This window comes from Microplitis demolitor, chromosome 5 (assembly GCF_026212275.2).
Source record: "Microplitis demolitor isolate Queensland-Clemson2020A chromosome 5, iyMicDemo2.1a, whole genome shotgun sequence".
Taxonomy (NCBI): domain Eukaryota; kingdom Metazoa; phylum Arthropoda; class Insecta; order Hymenoptera; family Braconidae; genus Microplitis; species Microplitis demolitor.
Window position 1 is genome coordinate 2,962,477 of NC_068549.1, and position 22,579 is coordinate 2,985,055.

The window sequence follows — 22,579 nt, forward strand, 5'->3', positions numbered from 1 at the left end:
GATTAACGATAAATGCTGATTTAATTTTTTGTAACCAATTTTTTTTGTTGTACGGGATGACAGTGATTGTATGAACGGAAATGAATTATTTAATTAATTGTTTTTAATTATAGATTTAGGGGTATTAATTCTCGTAAAAGAGTACACGATTTTTGAAACCATGGACTGCTACCTAGTGATCAGCTGCACTGTATTTTTGGGAACAGTATTAATATTTTTATCCTTATTAACTGGAGATTTACCTTGCAGAGCTATTTTTCCGTTTGACACAACGATATCACCGTATTTTGAAATTGCATATTTTATTCAGTCTTACGCAACAGCCTTCAATCTCGTTAGTTTGATGACCCTAGAATTTATAAGCCTAGAATTTCTACGATGGACGACAGTCCAATTAAAAATTCTGTCATCAAATTATCAGAATTGCACTAGTGTGCCACTAAAACCTATTTTATCTTTTGGCTTTACCCGGGACACCATAGATAACATCACAGTATTTAATGTATTAAATATCGAGGACGAACAGAAAAAAATTAATAGTTTTGTAGCATTTGAAGAAAGAGAAATAGATATTATCAATGACTGTTTCAAATGGAGATTCAAAAATTGCATAAAACATCATTGGAGACTTATTACAATAATAAATAATCTCAACAATACATTTAGCTCCTGTCTGATGGCGCAACTTGGTGGTAGTCTATTTATTATGTGTCTCAATGGTTATTTGGCAGTAACGGTAAATACTACAATATTCAATAAAATGCATACGGAAAAAAAAATTGTAGTTAGGAGAACTAGATTTTTTTTTTTACTGTGATATTTAAAATAGATAAAAAAAAACCATAAAATTTATTAAATTTAATAGTTTTCTAATAATAAACAAGTATTAGTCAGAGCTGTTATATATTTACTTGGTGGATTTCTTCATTTACTATACTGGTGTGCTTTAGGCAACGAACTCAAATTTCAGGTAATTCAATAACATAATCATTATTATCATAAGCATATCAATTGTTATAACATAACAAAAAATACAAAAAAAAGAGTATATGGTTGCCCAATTTCAAAACACAGTAACTGACAAAAATAAAATTTTTGAAATATGTACCCTGATAACACGAGTTGATCGTGAAAAAGTTGGTCATCCATTAGTTTCCGACCAACTTGACGACAAGTTATCGACAACTTCAACTTTTGCAACTTTTGGCTACAAGTTACCGCCAACTTTTTCAGAAAGTTGGCGTCAGTATGGAGTCACAACTGGAATGCAAGTTTCTGAGGAAATTGAGAGGAAACTTACCGTCAACTTATGATTGCCAACTTTTGCAAGCAACTTTTGCCACCAACTTTCTCAGAAAATGTCTATCAACTATTGGAGGTACCAACTGTTGGCGGCCAACTTGGTGTCCAGTTGCGGCTGCAAGTTTCTCGTCAGTTTCTCGCCAACTTGGCTATCAGGGTATAGAATCATGTTCACAAAACTCCACTGGAACTAAAAATACTAAAAAATCGATTTTGAAAAATTTTTGACTTACTGTGTCTTGAAATTGGGCAGCCGTATAGATATATGAAGTTTGAAATTGAAAACCACAGACCGGTATCTACATGTTCAGATTTATGAATTTTCATTTTATCGAAAAACTTAATTATGTTAAGAATATCTGATGAAGATAAGATCCTCAATAATTATAGTGAATGTATACCAATAATTTTGAATTGGAATCAAATTTTTTAATTTAAATTTCATGAGATAAAAATTTTTTTCATGGTTTTGAGGCTATTCCATTCTACCCGAAAAAAAAAAAATTGTAATTACATTTGAAAATTTGTTTTATGTTTGAACATAAACGGAAAATAATAGTGCAGAGTATTTAGGATAAATAAGTAAATTTGTTCCTCAGCAGCCCTACTTATCCCGGCCCGTCCCTTATAAAGATTTTTATTTTTCAGGCTGACTTTTTAACAACTTCGCAGTGGATGTCTGGCTGGGAAAATAAATACGATAGTAGTATTAAAAATCTTATTACAACATCAATGATAAAAACAATGCAGCCATTGGAAATGCGTGCTGGAGGGCTCTTTGTTTTAACCATGGAAACATTCATATCAGTAATAAATATTTATACAAATAAAAATTCATTATACAATGAGAAAAAAAAAGTACTATTTTCGAAACAAGAATTTCTTGGTTCAAGAAATCCGTTCAAAATATTTATTTTATTATTATTAATTATCAATTTCTTGAGAAAAGAGCATCAAATTTATTTATTTTATTATATGAATTTGATATTATATTATGAGTAAACAAAAGAATAGCTTTACTTGAATTAAATAAAAATTATTTCTTTCATTTCTACGAATTCTTGAGACAAAATTATGTATTTTTGAAAATTATCAGGAACATATGTTCTTGTATCAAGTAAATGTTCTTAACAAAAGTATTTTTTTTTCTCAGTGTAACTATTAAGTATTAGTCATTAGAATATAATCTAATAATTTTATTTCAAATTAGATCTTGAAGAGTTCATATTCTGTTTTTGTGTTACTTACATCAGTCTCCAATTAAGTTTTATACATTATTTAAAAATGTTTATTTAATCGATGAATACATCGTAGATAAACAATTAATGTAGAATCATATAAATAAACACTTTTAAGGTAAAAATAACCATATCATCAGTAAATTATTATATATTTTTTATTAATCGGAGTAATATTGAGTTTATTAGTTACTACTTTCTGTGAATTATAATATCCCAATTTATTAAATTTATTTTAAACATCTTGCTTGGAGTTGAATTTAAAACGGAACGGCCTGACTCCGAAGATTTTATGAACCAGAGAAGTTTTTTTTTTCACGGGATATCACTCTCTCCTTCGAAAAATAATTACTTTTTATAGTTGATAATCACTTTATTTATTTTTTTTTTTTTTAAAGACTAATTTAAACTGAAGTAAGAATTGACTATTACTCGATTTTGAAATTGAGCAGCCGAGCGCGCACAAGAGTATAAATGATGTTAAATCTAGAAGTATTGTCCGTAGAATGTCTAGCGGTTGCGCAAAAAAAAATTACACACCCCCGAGTTTTTTTTCGGCGCCATAAAGGCGAGCTATGTACATTTCTGGTAAAAAAAACTACCATCCCTTTTTAATAATTTACAAGCGTTATTTTTTTTATTTTTATTCATAGTGATAAAAATTGCATTTATAAGAGAAATGATTTTTTAAAATATTATTCACGTCATGCATAATAAATAAATTTTAAATTATATGTTGCTATGAAGGGAATAAAACAGTGTAAAAGGTGAGAAAATAATCATTTTCAACAAAGCATTTATTTATAGCCATACATTGTATAAGCTATTATTCACCCTCTTGTTTTTATTTTGTATTACAAAGAAAAAAAAACCTGGGGGTAAGTGTAAAATGAACAAAGAACTTAAATATATAAATATTGAAATTCATCGTAAGGTTTTAAATATGAGTATTCCAATGCTGAGGTGAATTATAATTTTTTTTTTTACTATTGGGAAGAAGTGTTTCAACTTTTCGCTCTGAAAATTATTTTTTTAAAATAAAAACCAAATTATTGTGATCAAACTTAATTCTCAAAATAATTGAGTTTATGAATTTATAAATTTAAAAGTCTTTGAAATTTATTTCAATTGTTTTCAAAGTGTACTTTGAAACATGGTCGTTAAGTGTACGTATATCAATGTATGCATGTGAATAAAATTTACATGGTAGTATGAGCCATTTGTTACAATGTTTTAAAAATTGTTTTATATATATATAAAAAAAATTAAAAACTATATATCAATAATTGACAGTTTCATAAAAAAAAAAGATTGAAATATATAAAAAAGACTAGAGTGTAAAAATTTCAGATTTTCAAAGCTTTGTTTCTTTCTAAGTTTTGAAATTGAGCTGCCGAAAGATTAATGGTAATTGTATTTATTAATACAAACGCAGCTTATCTACACGAAAAGAAAATCAGTAGCAGCTACAGACTATTTTTTGGTAGACGCTACCGATTGCCAATCGGTAGCCAGTACCGATTTTTTTTTTCCATGTATACGCAGTTACTTAAAATAATATTTTAAGGACGCCGCTTTCGTAATTTGAAACACATGCAGTTTTAAAACCTTCCATTTGAAAGCAAAATCTTTGAAATCATATAGAAATGTTTGATGACTTCAAGTACGCGGATAAAGTTCGATAAATTCATATACTTAACTTTAAGTGAACTCCACATCCGACAGCAGTCAATAAAGTATTTATATTCAATATTTACCGCGGAAAAATCGACTATAGAATGACCAGAAAATGCATAAGAGAAAACTTCTACCCCCGTTGTTTCTTATCCCGGCGCCGCATAGACGATGAACTAATTAAAAATGCAATAATAATCCGCCCATTTTATTCATTTGCTACCGTTTTTCCTTCTTCCAATAGCACAACATATAATTAGGCAAAGGGTATTCTGCGATTGCCAGAATAAACTGATGCATAATATATAGAATGATAATAATACTCGTCTTCAAGTGTAACAAAAGGAAATCAACAGTAAGAATTATTTCCACAAAACGTTCAATAATTCTAGATTCTAGTCGAAAAGCTACCGTTTGTTTCACCCGTTGAGCATCTTTGTTTACGTTAAAAAATATATACTACGGTGATAGATATATATTGACATGCAAAATGTACATATAGAAATTCATCGTAGGGTTTTAAATATGAGTATTCCAATGCTGAGGTATTGAATCATTATTTTTTGCACTACTGAACAAAAGCATTCCATTTTTTTGCTCTGAAAATTTAGTACTTGGAAAAAAAAAAAAACTTGTAATTAAATTTATTCTTTAGTAAAAATTTAGTTTATGGTTCAATAGATTAAAAAGTGTTGGAAAAATTTCCTAATAGTTTTCAGGTAGGAAAATGTTTGAATGAATATATGAATGTAATTCTGTATAAAACTTTTGAGTCTTGATTGTGTTAAAAGAATCTTTTGTAAAAAGACAATCGTCACTCTAAGAAATTTCATACAGGAAATCATGATTTTGAATTTGAAAGCTCAATAGCGAAAATTGAGAATAAATGTCTAACAGTTATTAAACAGAGCGGGAAGTTTTTGAACAGTATCCGAACACTGAGTGAGCTAAATAGTTAACAATTATTAATTAACCATAAATAATTTAAATTACAGGTATGGCGCAGTTTGGCCATGCTTACCATCGACTGGAATTATTTTTAAAATTTTGAATTCCTTTTACATACTATTAAATTTTTCATTACTTGTTTTCTACTTGATAACACTGTGTACTGATTTATATTACAATTATACAGATATGAATGTTTGCGGTAATGATGGATGCTATTTTCTTGGCACAGTTATGATTATGTTCAAAGGATACAAATTTCGAACAATGTATGACAAAATTTTAAAGCTGATTGATGACGTTTATGGTCCAATAGACACTTTGATGCGAACATCTGGTAGGCACAGAAAAAAAATCCCGGAAAAAATAATTTAGGTATTTGGAGCTAGATCCCATATTTTAACTTACGTAGATCTTATTCTCTCAATATCTAAATCTATAAACTATAAAAGTTGAAATTTTTTCTTCTAAGAGATTCAAAAAAACGACAAAGAGAAATTTTGAATAAATTTAAAACCTAAGATTTACATAAATTTATGTAAATTAATATATGGAGATTATAAATGTGAAAACTTAGATGTTGTTGATTGATTAGATCTAAATTATTTTTTTCCGGAATTAATTACATAATAATAACGATTTACGCGGAGAAAATAATATAGTAAATTTTACTAAAAAATATGAGAATAATAACTAAATTTGGATAGTAATCTTGAAACGCTCATGATTTATATGAAAAATTAATAAACAGATAAGCATATTTTACAAGTCGTTTAGTAATTTCCCATACACTGGTTATGGAAAATCTTCTATATTGCCTATTAATTTTTAGTTATATTTAGTAAATTTTACTATCCCTGTTTAGTAAATTTTACTATATTAGAATGCAGAAAAATAAAATAAAATTTTACTAGCTTTTAATTTTTTATTATTATTGCTATAATTCTGCTTAATATTGTTATTCATGTCATCTGAATTGGTGGTTGTGTCGATTTTTGTTTTTTAAAAAATCACTTGTTTCAACCGAGATTCGAACCCTGATCTCCCGCGCGCGAGTCTCCTATGTCTAACGGTCCGATGTCTCCTTTGGACAAAAGTTTTAGAACTTGAAATACATATTTGTATATGCTATCCCTACCAACTTTTGATTTTATCTATACATAGTAGAATTTACCATAGCAGATAGTAAAAAAATACATTACGTATAGTAATTTTTAACAATGTGTATAGTAACAAATACCATATTGTATTAGAAAATTTACTTTATTAAATTTGTATTTATTAATAGTACTTATAGTAAAAAATATAATCGTCATAGCAAAAAATACATTGTGCATAGTAATTTTTAATATCTTATTATGTAATTATTACTAACTAGTATATTTTACTAAACGTTTAGTACTGATTACAGTATAGAATGTATTTTTTCATATCTGTTAGTAAATTTTACTATAGTATTGTAATTTTTACTATACTTTTTCCTCCGTGTAATGTTTAATATTTACTTACAGATCGAGGAATAATAATGAATATTAAACACAGTATTTTTTTTGAAAACTTACATTTTTATGCATTTTTGGTTGGATGTCTATCACTGAGTTTTACAATAATAGTATTGACACCTCGTGAAAAAGGTGAATTGCCAGTAAGAGCAGTTTACCCGTTCAACTCAACAATATCACCATACAATGAAATGGCTTTATTTTTTCAAGCTTACTGCGTATTATACTGTCTCCTTGTTATTATAGCACTTGATATAATGACAATAGCATTCATCAGATGGTCCACGATACAAATGAAAGCATTGACGGCTAACTACAAAAATTGTAATGCAAAATCCATAAAACGCGCAACTCTAATTTCGCCATCAGAAACAATAAAAATAATTAATGAAATCAAACCATGGAAAATAACCGATGAAGATTTAGAAATACGGACATTTTTACCGTTTGCACAAAGTGAAGCTGATGATACCGAGGATAGTTTTGTCTGGCGTTTCAAAACCTGCATACAAAATCACCAGAGACTTTTAAAACTTATGATCGGTGTCAATACTACACTAAGCCCATTTTTGCTGGTGCAATTTTCAACCAGTACACTAATTATATGTATGAGTGGTTTTCAATGGATTTCAGTTAGTTAATTTAGTTAATCAATTTTTTATTTTATTTAATTTTTTTTTTGATCTATATATATTTAAATTTTCTTCAGAATACAGGCAGCCATGGAAATTTGATAAAATATACTGTATTTTTGGGAATATGTTTTGCTGAATTACTTTTCTGGTGTTTTTATGGCGATGCTTTCAATTATTCCGTAAGTATTGTCATATAATATTATTCGTGAAGGAAAATCGGTAAAAATGGGGAATCTTAGTCAGAGGGAATTTCTCAGAAATCCGAACTATAGGAAAAGTGTTTTTCCAAATTTTTCTTTTTTTACATGTTTTACTGCAAAATTTTATTGCGATTTATATTTATTACTCAAATTTACATGTGAACATCAAAAAAATGCATAGTGTGTAAAAAAAAAAAATTCCTGAGGTTTCTAATCAGAAACGCTAATTACTTTAACAGAATTCAAAAATTTTATAAAAAACCCGCGAAGATGCCTAAAATATTCATATGGCCCATTTTCGATACTAATATTATAAAATTTTCGAACTCCTTAGAGTAAGCAAGAAATTACAGCATAGGTAAGTATTTAAAAAAAAAACACCAGAAAAATTTATCGGAGCTTTTCTAGAATCTTGACAATGCTATGAATACGGTAAAAATTCATTAGATAGTAAAAAATTTTTTAAATTTCCGTAAAAATGCCGATCAGTTTTCCTGACAGTCTTACGAGCAGAACTTTTCCAACCAAGAGTTCTTTCAGAAATCTGCAAAAACTTTTTTTTTACACGAGGACTTTCTTAGAGTTTATATTTGCCCAGCACTTCTTTAAATACGTGGATGAAATTATAGCAAAGAAATGGCTTAAAAATTCAGAAAAATATATGAATGTATTTGATGTATTGCATAAAACCTCATTTTGAAAAATTATTGACAGATAATGAATAAAAATATTTCTTCTGACTATTAATCACTGACATTAATAATAAACGTCATTAATGTAACAAAAATATTAAAAAATTAAAAAGGCGGATGCCATAACGTACAGCCAATGGATGTCCGGTTGGGAGAATGCATTCACCAAGAAAAATATTTATAAAATGAGTAATCTAATGACCATCCCAATGAATCAATCCATAAGACGTTTGGAAATAAAAGCATTCGGGATGTTTTCGTTATCTATGCCAACATTTCTTTCAGTAAGAATTTTGTTTTTATATTATTTGTTATCAAAATAAAATTTGAACAATAAGTAATAAATTATTTTCGTTGCACAGGTTGTTAAAAGCTCGTATTCAGTTTTAGTACTAATGACAACAGCCAATTCAGATGAATAATTTTATTTTCTTTTCGAAAATCGTCAAAATGGCCCTCTTTGTAAAATCATTAGAATAATTAAGTGATTTTAAGTTAACAAATATAAATTTAAAAATTTTCAAGTAGTAAAAGTGAATTTGTACTCATTGTGATATAATTATTCATATACTTTTTGTATTCATAATCATTTATTATACTTCAATAGTTCACTGACCGGAAACTGTAATTGTATCAATAAATATTATCAGCAACAATAATTAGTATATTTTATATTTCAATGTCACATTTTCAAACAATAGCTCACAGTACACTTTAGTTAACTATAATTCAAAAAATTTTGAAAATAATAGCCGTTAATATTTTATTTGTTTTACAAATTTAACAAACTTACTTTTTACTACCTGTTTATTCAATAAATTTATCTTTATTTCGTCACTTTATATATATTATTACTAACTAAACTATTATCTGTGAAATCTAATACTTGAAGGGATGATTGTAAATGAAAACGATATATATGAGTAGGAGCTGACGATAAAGTATTTACACAATGTTGACTCTTGAAGTATTGTTTTTAAAATGACGTGAAGAAGCGTATAAAGTAATCCGCACTTTCCCCTTCTTATTGTTTCTTTGTTCTTCCTCGCCTAGACGATAAGTTCATTACGAATGCGGTAATAATCAACCCCTTGATTTAATATTCAACGACAGCCTGTCTGTTTCTTACAATGAAACCTGAAATTATCCAAGCTATTGTTGCTATTATCGGAACTATGTAATAAATAATGACACTTTCAAGAACCCAACAAAAAATGAAAAGCAATAAGAATTATTATTATAAACGTTTTCACCACTCTTGTACACTGTTTTATTGTTTTCCAACCCCTTTGTGCTAACATAGTGATAAAAATAAACTTCGCTGCAGTTAAATAAAATGGAAAATATATCAACTGATACTTATCGCAGACTATTAGATATCTATATTATAACATTGAGGTGATTAAATAAATTTATACAGTAAAAATAATAATAAATAAACGCGAATATTTGTAAAAGAAACAACGCAAAATTTTTTTTTTTTTTTTTGTATATTCACGAAGTTTGCAAGAAAGTGGACAATAGAATGTAAATGTAAAAAGAATGTAAAAAGTTCGGTCATATATTCGATCTTTATTAGGCATCTCAAAACGGAGAACATAATAAAGATCATATATAATATACATTTGATCTTTACTTAAATTATATTGCGCATTAAAACATTTGATAAAATAATTATCTTGGAATATAAACTAACAAGTGAAAAATGTGACTCGAAATAATACACTGTGTATTGTCCAGATTCTTGCAAGCTTTGTAAATATATATAAAGAATGGACACATTGACAGATTATGAATGTTTTTTTTTATGTTTTTCTGTAATAAGACTAATAATATTATTTTATCAACCATTCACAGACTTTCTGGTATTTGGCCATTATTACCTTCAGCTAAAACCGGCTGGAAGATATTCAATTTCATCTACAGATTTTTCAATTTAATACTATTTATTTTTTACCTCATGACTTTGGTCGCTGACGCGTTGGATAACGTGACAGATTTAGCTATTGTTGGCTGCGATGGATGTTTTTTTTTTGCTACAACAATGATTGTTTTTAAAGCATACACATTTAGTCTTTCTTATGACGAAATTTTAAGGATCATTGATCATGTCCACGATCCAATCCATATACTTTCAAGAACATCTGGTAATTAAATTGTATTTTTTTCAAATTCAACACATCATAAATGTAATAAGAATTTGAAATTTTTTAATTGAGAATTGATTGAAGTATCATATATATTAGGGTGTTTCAAAAAAAACAACGATTTTATTTTTTTTTATGATGTCCAAAAATTGAAAGTATAACTAGAAATGAAAATTTTGGTACCAGTCCGGACTCTAATAGTGATATTAAGATATTGCATATATTTAGTCGAAATTAGGGGTGCACGAATAATTCGAACTTATGCATCATTTGTATCGAATCGAATTATTATTCGTGAGTTTCAAAAGTATTTTAAAAAATCGAATTATTCGTAAAATATCGTAAAAAGTTTGCAATTTATCACGTGAGATTTAAAAATTTAATTTGTGGAAATAATTTCAACACTCGTGAGTGGATGCACCTAACAGTAGTTGATGTATACGGAAAAAGTTATCTAATAAATTTTACTTGTTAATTTCAAGTAAAACTGGGCCTGTATGAATAACTACTCTTCCATTTCTGAATAATGATCAAGTATGAGGTAAAAAAACCCCAATTTTGAGTAATTTTTAAATATAGAAAAGTACAAAGTAAAACAAAAGGAAGTAGTTTTTATTCTTTCCGTATTTATTTTATTTTCTGGCCCGGGTTTACTCTAAATTGTATTGTAAATTTTATCAAAAAATTAACTCCGTGTATTATCTTGTTAAAAAATATAAACTATTTTAATTATTAATTTTACAGATTTTGGAATAACAATAAGTATAAGAAACTGTATATTTCGAGAAAAATTGGAAATATCATTTTTCTGTGTGTCGTGTAGTTTGTTTGCGATTCTATTTTTGGTTCCACCAGAAAAAGGTGCGATACCAATACGAAGTGTTTATCCATTTGACACTGACAAATCTCCTAATCACCAACTTGTTCTGTTGCACCAGTCTTATATAATTATATACTCACTTACTGTTTTGATCGCAATGGACGCGATGTCTGTGGGATTCATTAGATGGTCAACGATACAAATTCAAGTATTAACGTCGAATTACCAAAATTGTAATGTTCATTCAATAAGACGTGCAGTGTTAATTTCTCCATTATTAACTACCGAATCAGTAAAGATAGAAAATAAATTCAATAACATTAAAAAATATGATGAAGACACAGAAATATGTGAATTTTTGCCATTTTATTATAACGAAATAGAGAACATTGTTGAAGATTCATTTTTCGCGCGATTCAAAACGTGCATAATAAATCATCAGAGAATTATTGGAATGATTAATGGACTTAATGAAATATTTAGCTCATCAATGTTGGTTCAATTTGCAACAAGTACTACTATTATTTGCCTTAGTGGATTCCAATTGGTTGTGGTAAGTATTGATGAGTTTACGCTATAAATTATAATTATTAACTCTCATCACACCTGAAAGTAAAATTTTAATCTCTGCCTTGATTAGCGAAAATAATCCCGGTCAAAAAAATAACTTGATTTTGAATTTTTTCACCGAAACATTTAAGTAAACTAAGTCAAATAAAAATAGCATTGATTTAAATTTTATTTAAATAACTTAAATTTAAGTGGAAACTTAGTCAAATCTAAGATAACGTGACTTGTTAATTGTTTTGCTGATTGTATTGTCGGCTTTTTTTTCACAACCTCTATTTTGACGTTCTTTTTTGGCACTCGATATTTGAATACATCTTTTAATTTATTTCACGTAAATTTGCTCACGATTGTCATTTTGATACAGGGAAATTTGCGCGAATTATTTTCTTTTACTCTTACTATTGAGCACAAATTTCTGCACCCTGCATCAAAAACTATAATTTTTTAATCGTATTCTGGTTTAAGAATACAAATGACACATCGATGTTCATCAAATTTTCATCATATTGGATATCATGTTTTTCCCAGTTACTTTTCTGGTGCTATTACGGCAATCAGTTCACTTCCTTGGTGAGTAATTTTACTGTCAACGAAAATTTTAAATTAAAAAATCAACACTTGCATGCTTATAAAATTTATTAAACTATTTCAGTATTTTAACATTTTGTTTCAAGGCAAATACTTTGACGTACAACCAGTGGATGTCCGGATGGGAGTATGTATTTGAAAAAAATAAAAATATTGAATTGAGAAATCTTGTCACTATTTCGATGATACCTTCACTACGACCATTAGAATTCAAAGCTGTTGGACTTTTTGTTTTATCAATGCCAACGTTTCTTGTCGTAAGTAAAATTACTGTACTTCTACTCATAGTTTTTTACAATTTTTCAAACTTTTGGAGTTCAGAGAGAATATTGTATTTCTCTCGAAATTCTATGTGTTTAATAAAATTATTTCTTATCAATTAATAAATTTTAGATTAATGAAAAAAAATTTTTTTGCACAGATTGTTAAGAGCTCATATTCATTTTTAGTACTTTTAACATCAGTTACTGCAGACTGAACAATTGATTAAGTATATATCTATACACCTCAATTCAAATAGATGATGACTTCGAAAAAAACAAAAAAAATCCTATTATAATCTTCTGATAACAAATACATGAGAAGTGTAAAAAGCCACAATAACTCGACATCTCATTGGTTGCATATAGTATAAATATATACAAATTCACATATTAATACACATTGATATAAATGTATAAGAAAAAATATAAAAGTTAATTCTAGTAATAAAGAATAATTTGACTAAATTTTAAGTAAAAAAATTACAGTCATGTAATTTTATTTCATCATAAGCTTGCTGCCGCGGTGTTGCAGCTATTTTACGTTGTTACTCGGGTTATTTATGCAAACCAAAAACCTTAATATACGCATAATGATATTGTAAGTTTATTAGCAAGCTAAGAATTGTTATTCTTTTATAAATAAAAGAAAACGACGCTTAAAAATATTCATGATTTATAATTTTTATTTAAAATCCTTCTTCTACATGTATAATTAGTTTTTAAATACGAGAAATTTCTTAGCATGACTTCAATAGACACTATTATCAAAAACCAATTAAGGTTTTTTTTTTTAAAAAAAATGTAAGTACTTCATTTTAAAAACTTTCTAAATTAAAATCTACCTTGATGTATTGGTTAATCACAGAATATACTAATTTGTATTTTCATTCAAAATTATGCTTTCACTTTTTTATTAAATTTCCATGACAATATTATTTTTAAAAATATAGAAAACGTTTACCTGTCTATTGATTGACTTTAAAAAAATAATATTACGGTTGAAAAATAGTCAGGAGCAAAGAATACTTTATAGACGACGATGTGTTCTTTGCAGAAATCAAGAATCGAATGAACAAGGTTTCCCTAAGAAAAGTTACGCACCCCTAAGTTTTTTCCAACAGTGTAACTGAAAATTAACCAGTATGCAATATTCAAAGCTACCTCGTTCTTTTCTCACTTCTAAGTATGGAACATATAATTTAATAAGCAATTTTTTAGAATCATTTTTTATTCGCGGGTATGTTTAAAATTTTTTAAATTATAGGTTGTTCAAAGCGAAGAAAGAAACTCTGAATATATGCTACAAAATGTATTTTTAAAGCACTTGCGTGTATTCTACTTTTCACCCTCGAGCGTTTACGCGGTGAAAATAAAAAATTAAATTTATATTCAGTGGTAGAAGAAATATAACTTGGAACGATGGATAAGATAGACAAGATATTCTCCGATGAGACTCACTATAGATTTTTGAAAATAAATATTGCAATGTTGAGGTTATTAAAGAAATGGATAAGTCGAATAAAATATTATACATTTAATTAATATTAGTGATTAAAAAATGTCTGACTCCTGTACAATTAATACTTTCAATAGCACATAAATTTATAATTGCAGATACAGCGGTATTTGGCCATTTTTGCCGACAGAGAAAATCGGCTGGAAAATATTTAATTTCATTTACAAAATTTTTAATTTCGTAGTTTTCATTTTCTATCTGATAACGGTAGGGGCTGATGCCGTTGATAATATCACCGATTTGACAATAGTTGGCTACGACGGTTGTTTTTTTTTTGGTACCTGTGCGTTTGTATATAAATCCTGTAAATATTCGGCATTACATGATAAAATAATGAAACTCGTTGATGAAGTTTATCAACCGATAGATAGACTTCTACAATCTTCAGGTAAATTAAAAACAAGTTTATCTTTCTATTAATAGTCTGAATAAAATGGGATACTCAAAAATTTTATTTTCAAAATTGTAATTAATCACTTTCAAAATCTGTTAAAACTTATTTCGGATGCCCCTAGCTTTGCTTTTAAAATTTTAGTTTTGACATTTTTATTCTCGAATTAAATTACTAATACAATCTGGTCGCCAATTTACATAGAGAAAAATTTAATATAGTAATTTATTATAGTAATGATAATTATAGTTATCATTACTATAATATAATAGGAATTTAATATAGTAATTTATTATAGTAATGATAATTATAGTTATCATTACTATAATATAATAGGAACCATTACTATAACATTACGGTAACCATTACCATAACATATGCTGATCGTTACCATAATATTTACGTTTAACAGCACTCAAAATTCACCGGATTTTTTTTCAATATAGCAAAAAGTATAAAAAAAAGTATCTGTTATTCACAGTCACAAATTTTTTTTAAACGACCCATTTTTTTCGGTTCTTCCCTAATAATACCAGAATCAATTTTTTATTTTTTATTCCATTGCTCATATAAATAATTTATAGATCCTGCAGTAGTGACAAATATAAAGTACGAATTATTAATTGAAACACTTCTACTTTCTTGTGCCTTTTCTAACTTTGTATTTATGTCATTTGCCATAATATTTCTAATACCACGTGACAAAGGTGTATTACCTGTACGAGCAATTTTTCCATTTGATACAACAACATCACCAAATTACGAGCTAGCAATATTATATCAAGCTTACTGCGTATTTTACTGTATGATGATGATGCTGGTGCTTGATGCTACAGCTATCGGGTTAATGAGATGGTTAACAATCCAAGTAATGATATTAACAACAAACTACAAGAGTTGTAATAATGAATTAACAAAACGTGCTAATATTGTTGTGCCATCTGAGTCGATTAAAACTTATAAAAATATAATTGCCAGTAAAGTTACCGACGAAGAATTAGAAATATCTAATTTTATACCTTTTCAAGAAAGCGAAAGTAAAGAGATTAATGATGATTTCAATTGGCGATTCATAACGTGCATCAAAAACCATCAGAGAATTTCAAATGTAGTTAATAATTTTAATTCAATATACAGTTCAATTTTCTTGGCGCAATTTGCAGTTAGTGCAACTATTATTTGTTTGAATGGATTTGTCTTAATATTAGTGAGAATTTATCGTATTACATAATATATCATTGGTAATTAATATTATTTTATGTCTAATATATTTAATTTACTTTAGAACACGAGTAACGCTGCAAATTTAGTAAGATTTGGTATATATTTTGCGTTATGTTTTGGTCAATTGTTTATTTGGTGTTGGTATGGAAATCAACTTACTTCTACGGTAAAAAAAAGTATTTTCATGGTCCCAGCTTCGAAATTTCAAGTTTTAGAGTATGTAGCTGAAGCTAGCGGCCGTAATAAGTAGCGGCCACGCAATAAATTGTTGGGCGCTACTTATTACGGCCACTAGATTCAGCTTCGTGTTTTAGAGTCTACAGTCAGTCAAAACAAGCTAATTTCAGTCCAATGCTACAAACGAATATTCGCGTATGCGGTCAGCGGGCAGAAACATATATCTTTCGTTCCTTGAGAAGAAACAAATAAAGTTCCTGGCTACTGACCGAAAATATTCGCAATTTCAACTCTAATACTTGTCATTTGTTCAATGATAGTTTTAGATCATTAATTTTTATATACGTAGATGACAGTTTTGACTGTGTAATTAGATCTTACAACATAAGAGTGAATAATAAATAGTAATTATAGTTTTTGCTTAATTTTAAAATCGCGACTTAAATTTTACTCTTACGCTAATAGTTGATCTCACCATTGGTCTTAGCTTGTTTCTGACTGGCTACTGACATTGAAACTTGAACCTCCAATGCTGGTAATCATAAAAAATATAGTGTGTGACACAGGATGAATAACGATTTCAAACTGCGGGTGACTTTAGTCAATTTCACCCTGGTCTGAAATTGTTTTGTTTTATTCATTGTCACACAATTCTCTATTCAATAATATTAATATGTTTGTATTTACTATTATATACTATTATTCATTGTCAGGCGGAGACTATGACTTACAACCAGTGGATGTCTGGATGGGAGTATGCATATGGAAAATTGAAAAGTAATGAGCTACGTAATCTAGTGACTATTGCAATGATGCCAACAATGAAGCCGTTTGAATTTACGGCTGTTGGTCTATTTGCTTTGTCCATGCCGACGTTACTTGCGGTAATTAAAAATTTTTATTGTTCAACAAAGGAGAGCTGGGCAAAATGAGGACCATTTTGCTGACTCTGGGGGCCTGCCCCCAAACTTTCCGCTGTTATCGAGCTCAAGGAACCAATAATTTATTTTTCTTTTTTTCAAATTTTCAATTTTCTTAGCAGGAAGTTCGACTATTACTTCAATTAACAACCAAAATATAATTTTAATTTAAAAATTATAGTTTCTTCCGAGTTTACTATGGGCTAGAATTACAAATGTCAATTGTGATTATTTTTTATTTTGAACAAATTCGGATTTTAACAAATATTACAGAAGTTGAAGAGTTGAAATAAAAAGTTTACTTAATATTATTTTTTTTCTTTTCATTCAGGTTGTCAAAAGCTCATATTCCATGTTGATACTTTTAACAACCGTAACGGAAGAATAATTCAAATCAGACCGAAATTCTTTAATCCATACGAAAACGAAAACCATAATTTTGATGTCTATCGCAGTATTTAGAAAATAAAGAGCAGTAAAAAAATTAAGTATTTATTGTTATTTATTTTTTTTTTAACCATAAAAAATATGACAGGGGGGCAAAATGAGTCTCCTTAAACCGAAAAAAAAAATTGTACGACAAAGTAAAATAATTTAACAAAAATTATCCTGATCACAAATTTAATTTGATCTGAAAATTTGGACTCTGAGTCCGGAGATATTTAATACTCGACTTGAAAGCTGCGACTAAAAACATGTCTAATAAATATAATAATTTTCTCATTAGGAATTTCCAGTTATAAATTTTTTGCATATTCAATCTTAATTCTTCTCAACGTTATTTCTATACCAATAGTTATTTATTAATGGTAAAAATTATAATTCAAATTAGTATAAGATATATTTAGCCTTTAAGTATTCGAAAAAGTGCTCAAATTCTTATTTACCCAGCTCGTATAACTTTCTGTCCTATGATTGGTCAGTTTCGACTATATAAAATAATTTTTTTGGATAAGCCTATGATCCAAAAATATAATTTTTTCATCATATCCTGCTTTAAGAATTCAAAAAATGACATATCGAATTTTCTTAAATTTTTGTGTTGTTGGTACTGCAATCAATTCACTTTCAGTGAGTAATTTTACTGTTAACGAAAATTTGTAACTAAAAAATCAACATTTGCATGCTTAGAAAATTTTATCGAACTATTTCAGTAGCCTTTGACATTGTACCATTTTTTTTTCCAAGGCGGACACTTTGACGTACAACCAGTGGATGTCCGGATTGAAATATGCGTACAAGTAGTATATTGTACAACTAGTGCTTCAGGTTGTCGATTGCCCACGAGAGGGAAGTGAGTGCGCTCATTCGCTCGTGTGGTTAATCGACAACACCGCACGAATTGAACAAAATTTTTTTTATCATGAATGCGACATAAGTACTAATTTAGTGCTCGCTGTTTTGTTCTCCAAGTAGCTGTTTGGCGATTCAACTGTTGCCGCGACATTTTTGTGCGTTAAACGATAATCTGTATGCGACTAAAAGTAAATTTGCGTCCGACAAGTTTAATTATTCTATGAATACCGAGATTTCTTACAATAAATGAAATTATTGGCATTTCATTGGTTGAATGTAATATAAATATATACAATTTTGCGAATTAAGACACTCTCCAAATCTGAAACAGTGACTTCTCACTCTTTCACAACTATAAGTATGCCAAGTGGTACACTTATAACTGTGAAACAGTGTATATACACTACGTTTCAGTGGTTTTCATTGTTTCAGATTGAGAGAGCACGTTTACATTGATGTATTAGAAGAAATATAGAGGAGAGTTAATTCTATTAATAAAGAATAATTTGATTAACTTTTGAGTAACATTTTGAAAATTACATTAATATTAAATTATATAAGACTCATATAAAATTATATTAGATTTAACATGTTTTTAATAGACACTATAATCAAAAACTATTTAAGGTTTTTTTTTTTTTTTAAAGTAAGTACTGCATTCTAAAAATTTTTTGAATTAAAATCCAATTTGATGACTTGGTTAATCACATATAGCACATATACTTTTTAGTATTTTCATTAAAAATTATGCTTTTAGTTTTGTGATTGCGTGAAAAAACAATATGAAATTTAAACTAATGAATTTTATTAAGTTCCCATGACAAATTTTTAAAATTATATGATGTTTACAGAAAAGAAAAAAAATGTAAAATATATTTTACAGTTTATTTTTAAAGCATTTGCGTGTATTCGACTCTTCACCCTCGAGCGTTTACGTGGTGAAAATAAATAATTAATTTAATATTCAGTGGTAGAAGAAATATAACTTGGAACGATGGATAAGATAGACAAGATATTCTCCGATGAGACTCACTATAGATTTTTGAAAATAAATATTGCAATGTTGAGGTTATTAAAGAAATGGATAAGTCGAATAAAATATTATACATTTAATTAATATTAGTGATTAAAAAATGTCTGACTCCTGTACAATTAATACTTTCAATAGCACATAAATTTATAATTGCAGATACAGCGGTGTTTGGTCATATTTGCCGACAGAGAAAATCGGCTGGAAAATATTTAATTTCATTTACAAAATTTTTAATTTCGTAGTTTTCATTTTCTATCTGATAACGGTAGGGGCTGATGCTGTTGATAATATCACCGATTTGGCAATAGTTGGCTACGACGGTTGTTTTTTTTTCGGTCCCTGTGCGTTTATATTTAAATCCTATAAATATTCAGTTTCACAGAATGAAATATTGAAACTCGCTGATGAAATTTACAAACCGATAGATAAACTTCTACAATCTTCAGGTAAATTTAAAACTAATTTATCTTTCCATCAAAAGGCCGAATAAAATGGGATACTCAAAAATTTGATTTTCAAAATTGTGATTAACTTTTATAATCTTTTTAATCTTATTTCAGATGCCACTAGCTTTGCTTTTAAATATTTTTATTTTCGAATTATTCTGCTAATCCATTCTGGTTATCAGTCCATAGCGTTGTATGACAAAAGATCAGCGAAGTAACTTTGGCTTAATCAAAGCATTGTAACCTACTAAATCTTAAAATATCGGATATCTTTTCGAAATTCCAAACGTTTTATTTTTAATTAAAATATTTTTTTTTAAATCAATTAATAGTTTACGAAATAAATAATTTTCTAAGTTGAAAAAGTGGGAATTTTTGGGGTTTTCAACAAGTACTGGTTGTCTAATTAATCTAGAAAAAATGTAATTAAAGAACATAGATTTTTAAATTGTCAATTAAAATTTGAATGATCAGATTTTTTAAATGTTACCTACACTGATAAAAAAGTTGAGTTGATTCAAGAGCGAAAATTTTGAACCAAGAATTCCATTTTGAAGCAAATGATTTTCTTGAGTCAAGAGAAAAAATTCTTGAACCAAGAGAAATTTACTTGACCCAAGAATAATTTCTTGGCTCAAGAATTTTTTCTCTTGACTCAAGAAAGTCATTTTCTTCAAAATGGAATTCTTGGTTCAAAATTTTCGCTCTTGAATCAAGTCAATTTTTTTATCAGTGTAGTAATTTTAGATTAACCAGGTCAGTTGATGAAACTAAAGTTACCTTTCCGAGCTTTTTAATCATAAACGGCAGTATAAAGTGACGATCTGACTACTAATTATATTTGTTTCTCACATTTTAAACATGTATTACTATATTAGTCAAATATCTTAAAGCAATGAAGTTTTCATCGCTATCTCATTCTGCCTGAAATTAAAAACAATTTATTTTTTCAAATGGCACTCAAAAATTAACCTCATTTTCTTTGAATATGAACGAACAGTAAAATATCTTATTCACAATCAAAAATATTTTTTTTTCGCGACCCATTTCGTTCGGCTCACCCCCAATAACACTGGTATCAATTTTTTTTTTTTTTTTTTCATTTCTTTTATAAATAATTTATAGATTTTGGAGTAGTGAAAAATATAAAATACGAATTATTAATAGAAACTGTTCTAATTTCTGGTGTCTTTTGTAATTTTGTATTTATGTCATTTGCCATAGTATTTCTAATACCACGTGACAAAGGTGTATTACCTATACGAGCAATTTATCCATTTGATACAACAACATCACCAAATTACGAATTAGCAGTATTATTTCAATTTTACTGCGTATGTTATTGTATGATGATGATGCTGGTATATGATGCTACAGCTATCGGATTAATGAGATGGTTAACAATCCAAGTAATGATATTAACAACAAACTACAAGAGTTGTAATAATGAATTAACAAAACGTGCTAATATTGTTGTGCCATCTGAGTCGATTAAAACTTATAAAAATATAATTGCCAGTAAAGTTACCGACGAAGAATTAGAAATATCTAATTTTATACCTTTTCAAGAAAGCGAAAGTAAAGAGATTAATGATGATTTCAATTGGCGATTCATAACGTGCATCAAAAACCATCAGAGAATTTCAAAAATAGTTAATAATTTTAATTCAATATACAGTTCAATTTTCTTGGCGCAATTTGCAGTTAGTGCAACTATTATTTGTTTGAATGGATTTGTCTTAATATTAGTGAGAATTTATCGTATTACATAATATATCATTGGTAATTAATATTATTTTATGTCTAATATATTTAATTTACTTTAGAACACGAGTAACGCTGCAAATTTAGTAAGATTTGGTATATATTTTGCGTTATGTTTTGGTCAATTATTTATTTGGTGTTGGTATGGAAATCAACTTACTTCTACGGTAAAAAAAAGTATTTTCATAGTTCCAGCTTCGAAATTTCAAGTTTTAGAGTATGTAGCTAAAGCTAGCGGCCGTAATAAGTAGCGGCCACGCAATAAATTGTTGGCCGCTACTTATTACGGCCGCTAGATTCAGCTTCGTGTTTTAGAGTCTACAGTCAGTCGAAACAAGCTAATTTCAGTCCAAAGCTACAAACGAATATTCGCGTATGCGGTCAGCGGGCAGAAACATATATCTTTCGTTCCTTGGGAAGAAACAAATAAAGTTCCTGACTACTGACCGAAAATATTCGCAATTTCAACTCTAATACTTGTCATTTGTTCAATGATAATTTTAGATCATTAATTTTTATATACGTAGATGACAGTTTTGACTGTAATTAGATCTTATAAACATAAGAGTAAATAATAAATAGTAATTATAGTTTTTGCTTAATTTTAAAATCGCGACTTAAATTTTACTCTTACGCTAATAGTTGATCTCACCATTGGTCTTAGCTTGTTTCTGACTGGCTACTGACATTGAAACTTGAACCTCCAATGCTGGTAATCATAAAAAATATAGTGTGTGACACAGGATGAATAACGATTTCAAACTGCGGGTGACTTTAGTCAATTTCACCCTGGTCTGAAATTGTTTTGTTTTATTCATTGTCACACAATTCTCTATTAAATAATATTGATATGATTGTATTTACTATTATATACTATTATTCATTGTCAGGCGGAGACTATGACTTACAACCAGTGGATGTCTGGATGGGAGTATGCATATGGAAAATTGAAAAGTAATGAGCTACGTAATCTAGTGACTATTGCAATGATGCCAACAATGAAGCCGTTTGCATTTAATGCTGTTGGTCTATTTGCTTTGTCCATGCCGACGCTACTTGCGGTAATTTAAAATTTTTATCGATTTACAAAGAGATTACTTACTAATATTTTTTTTTTTTCATTCAGGTTGTCAAAAGCTCATATTCTATGTTGATACTTTTAACAACAGTTACGGAAGATTAATCATTTAAGTCAGACCAGATGTCTTCAACCATACGAAAACGAAAACCTTA

General features: G+C 28.3%; 3 protein-coding genes across 3 annotated transcripts; all 3 read left to right on the forward strand.

Annotated features, from left to right (window-relative positions):
• The first annotated feature begins 10,151 nt into the window (after positions 1–10,151).
• On the forward strand, positions 10,152–13,960 carry LOC128667775 (uncharacterized). Its single transcript, XM_053739300.1, has 5 exons — positions 10,152–10,338; positions 11,083–11,711; positions 12,194–12,313; positions 12,403–12,573; positions 13,844–13,960. Exons 1-5 carry the CDS (start codon positions 10,152–10,154, stop codon positions 13,958–13,960), a joined length of 1,224 nt encoding a protein of 407 aa, XP_053595275.1.
• Positions 13,961–13,998: 38 nt separating this feature from the next.
• On the forward strand, positions 13,999–17,195 carry LOC106693534 (uncharacterized). The gene is made up of 5 exons (XM_053739301.1): positions 13,999–14,072; positions 14,194–14,483; positions 15,071–15,693; positions 16,601–16,771; positions 17,139–17,195. The coding sequence occupies exons 1-5, from the start codon at positions 13,999–14,001 to the stop codon at positions 17,193–17,195; spliced, it is 1,215 nt and encodes a 404-aa protein (XP_053595276.1).
• A 1,902-nt stretch (positions 17,196–19,097) lies between these two features.
• On the forward strand, positions 19,098–22,529 carry LOC106693535 (uncharacterized). The gene is made up of 5 exons (XM_053739302.1): positions 19,098–19,171; positions 19,293–19,582; positions 20,708–21,330; positions 22,237–22,407; positions 22,473–22,529. The coding sequence occupies exons 1-5, from the start codon at positions 19,098–19,100 to the stop codon at positions 22,527–22,529; spliced, it is 1,215 nt and encodes a 404-aa protein (XP_053595277.1).
• Positions 22,530–22,579: the final 50 nt, after the last annotated feature.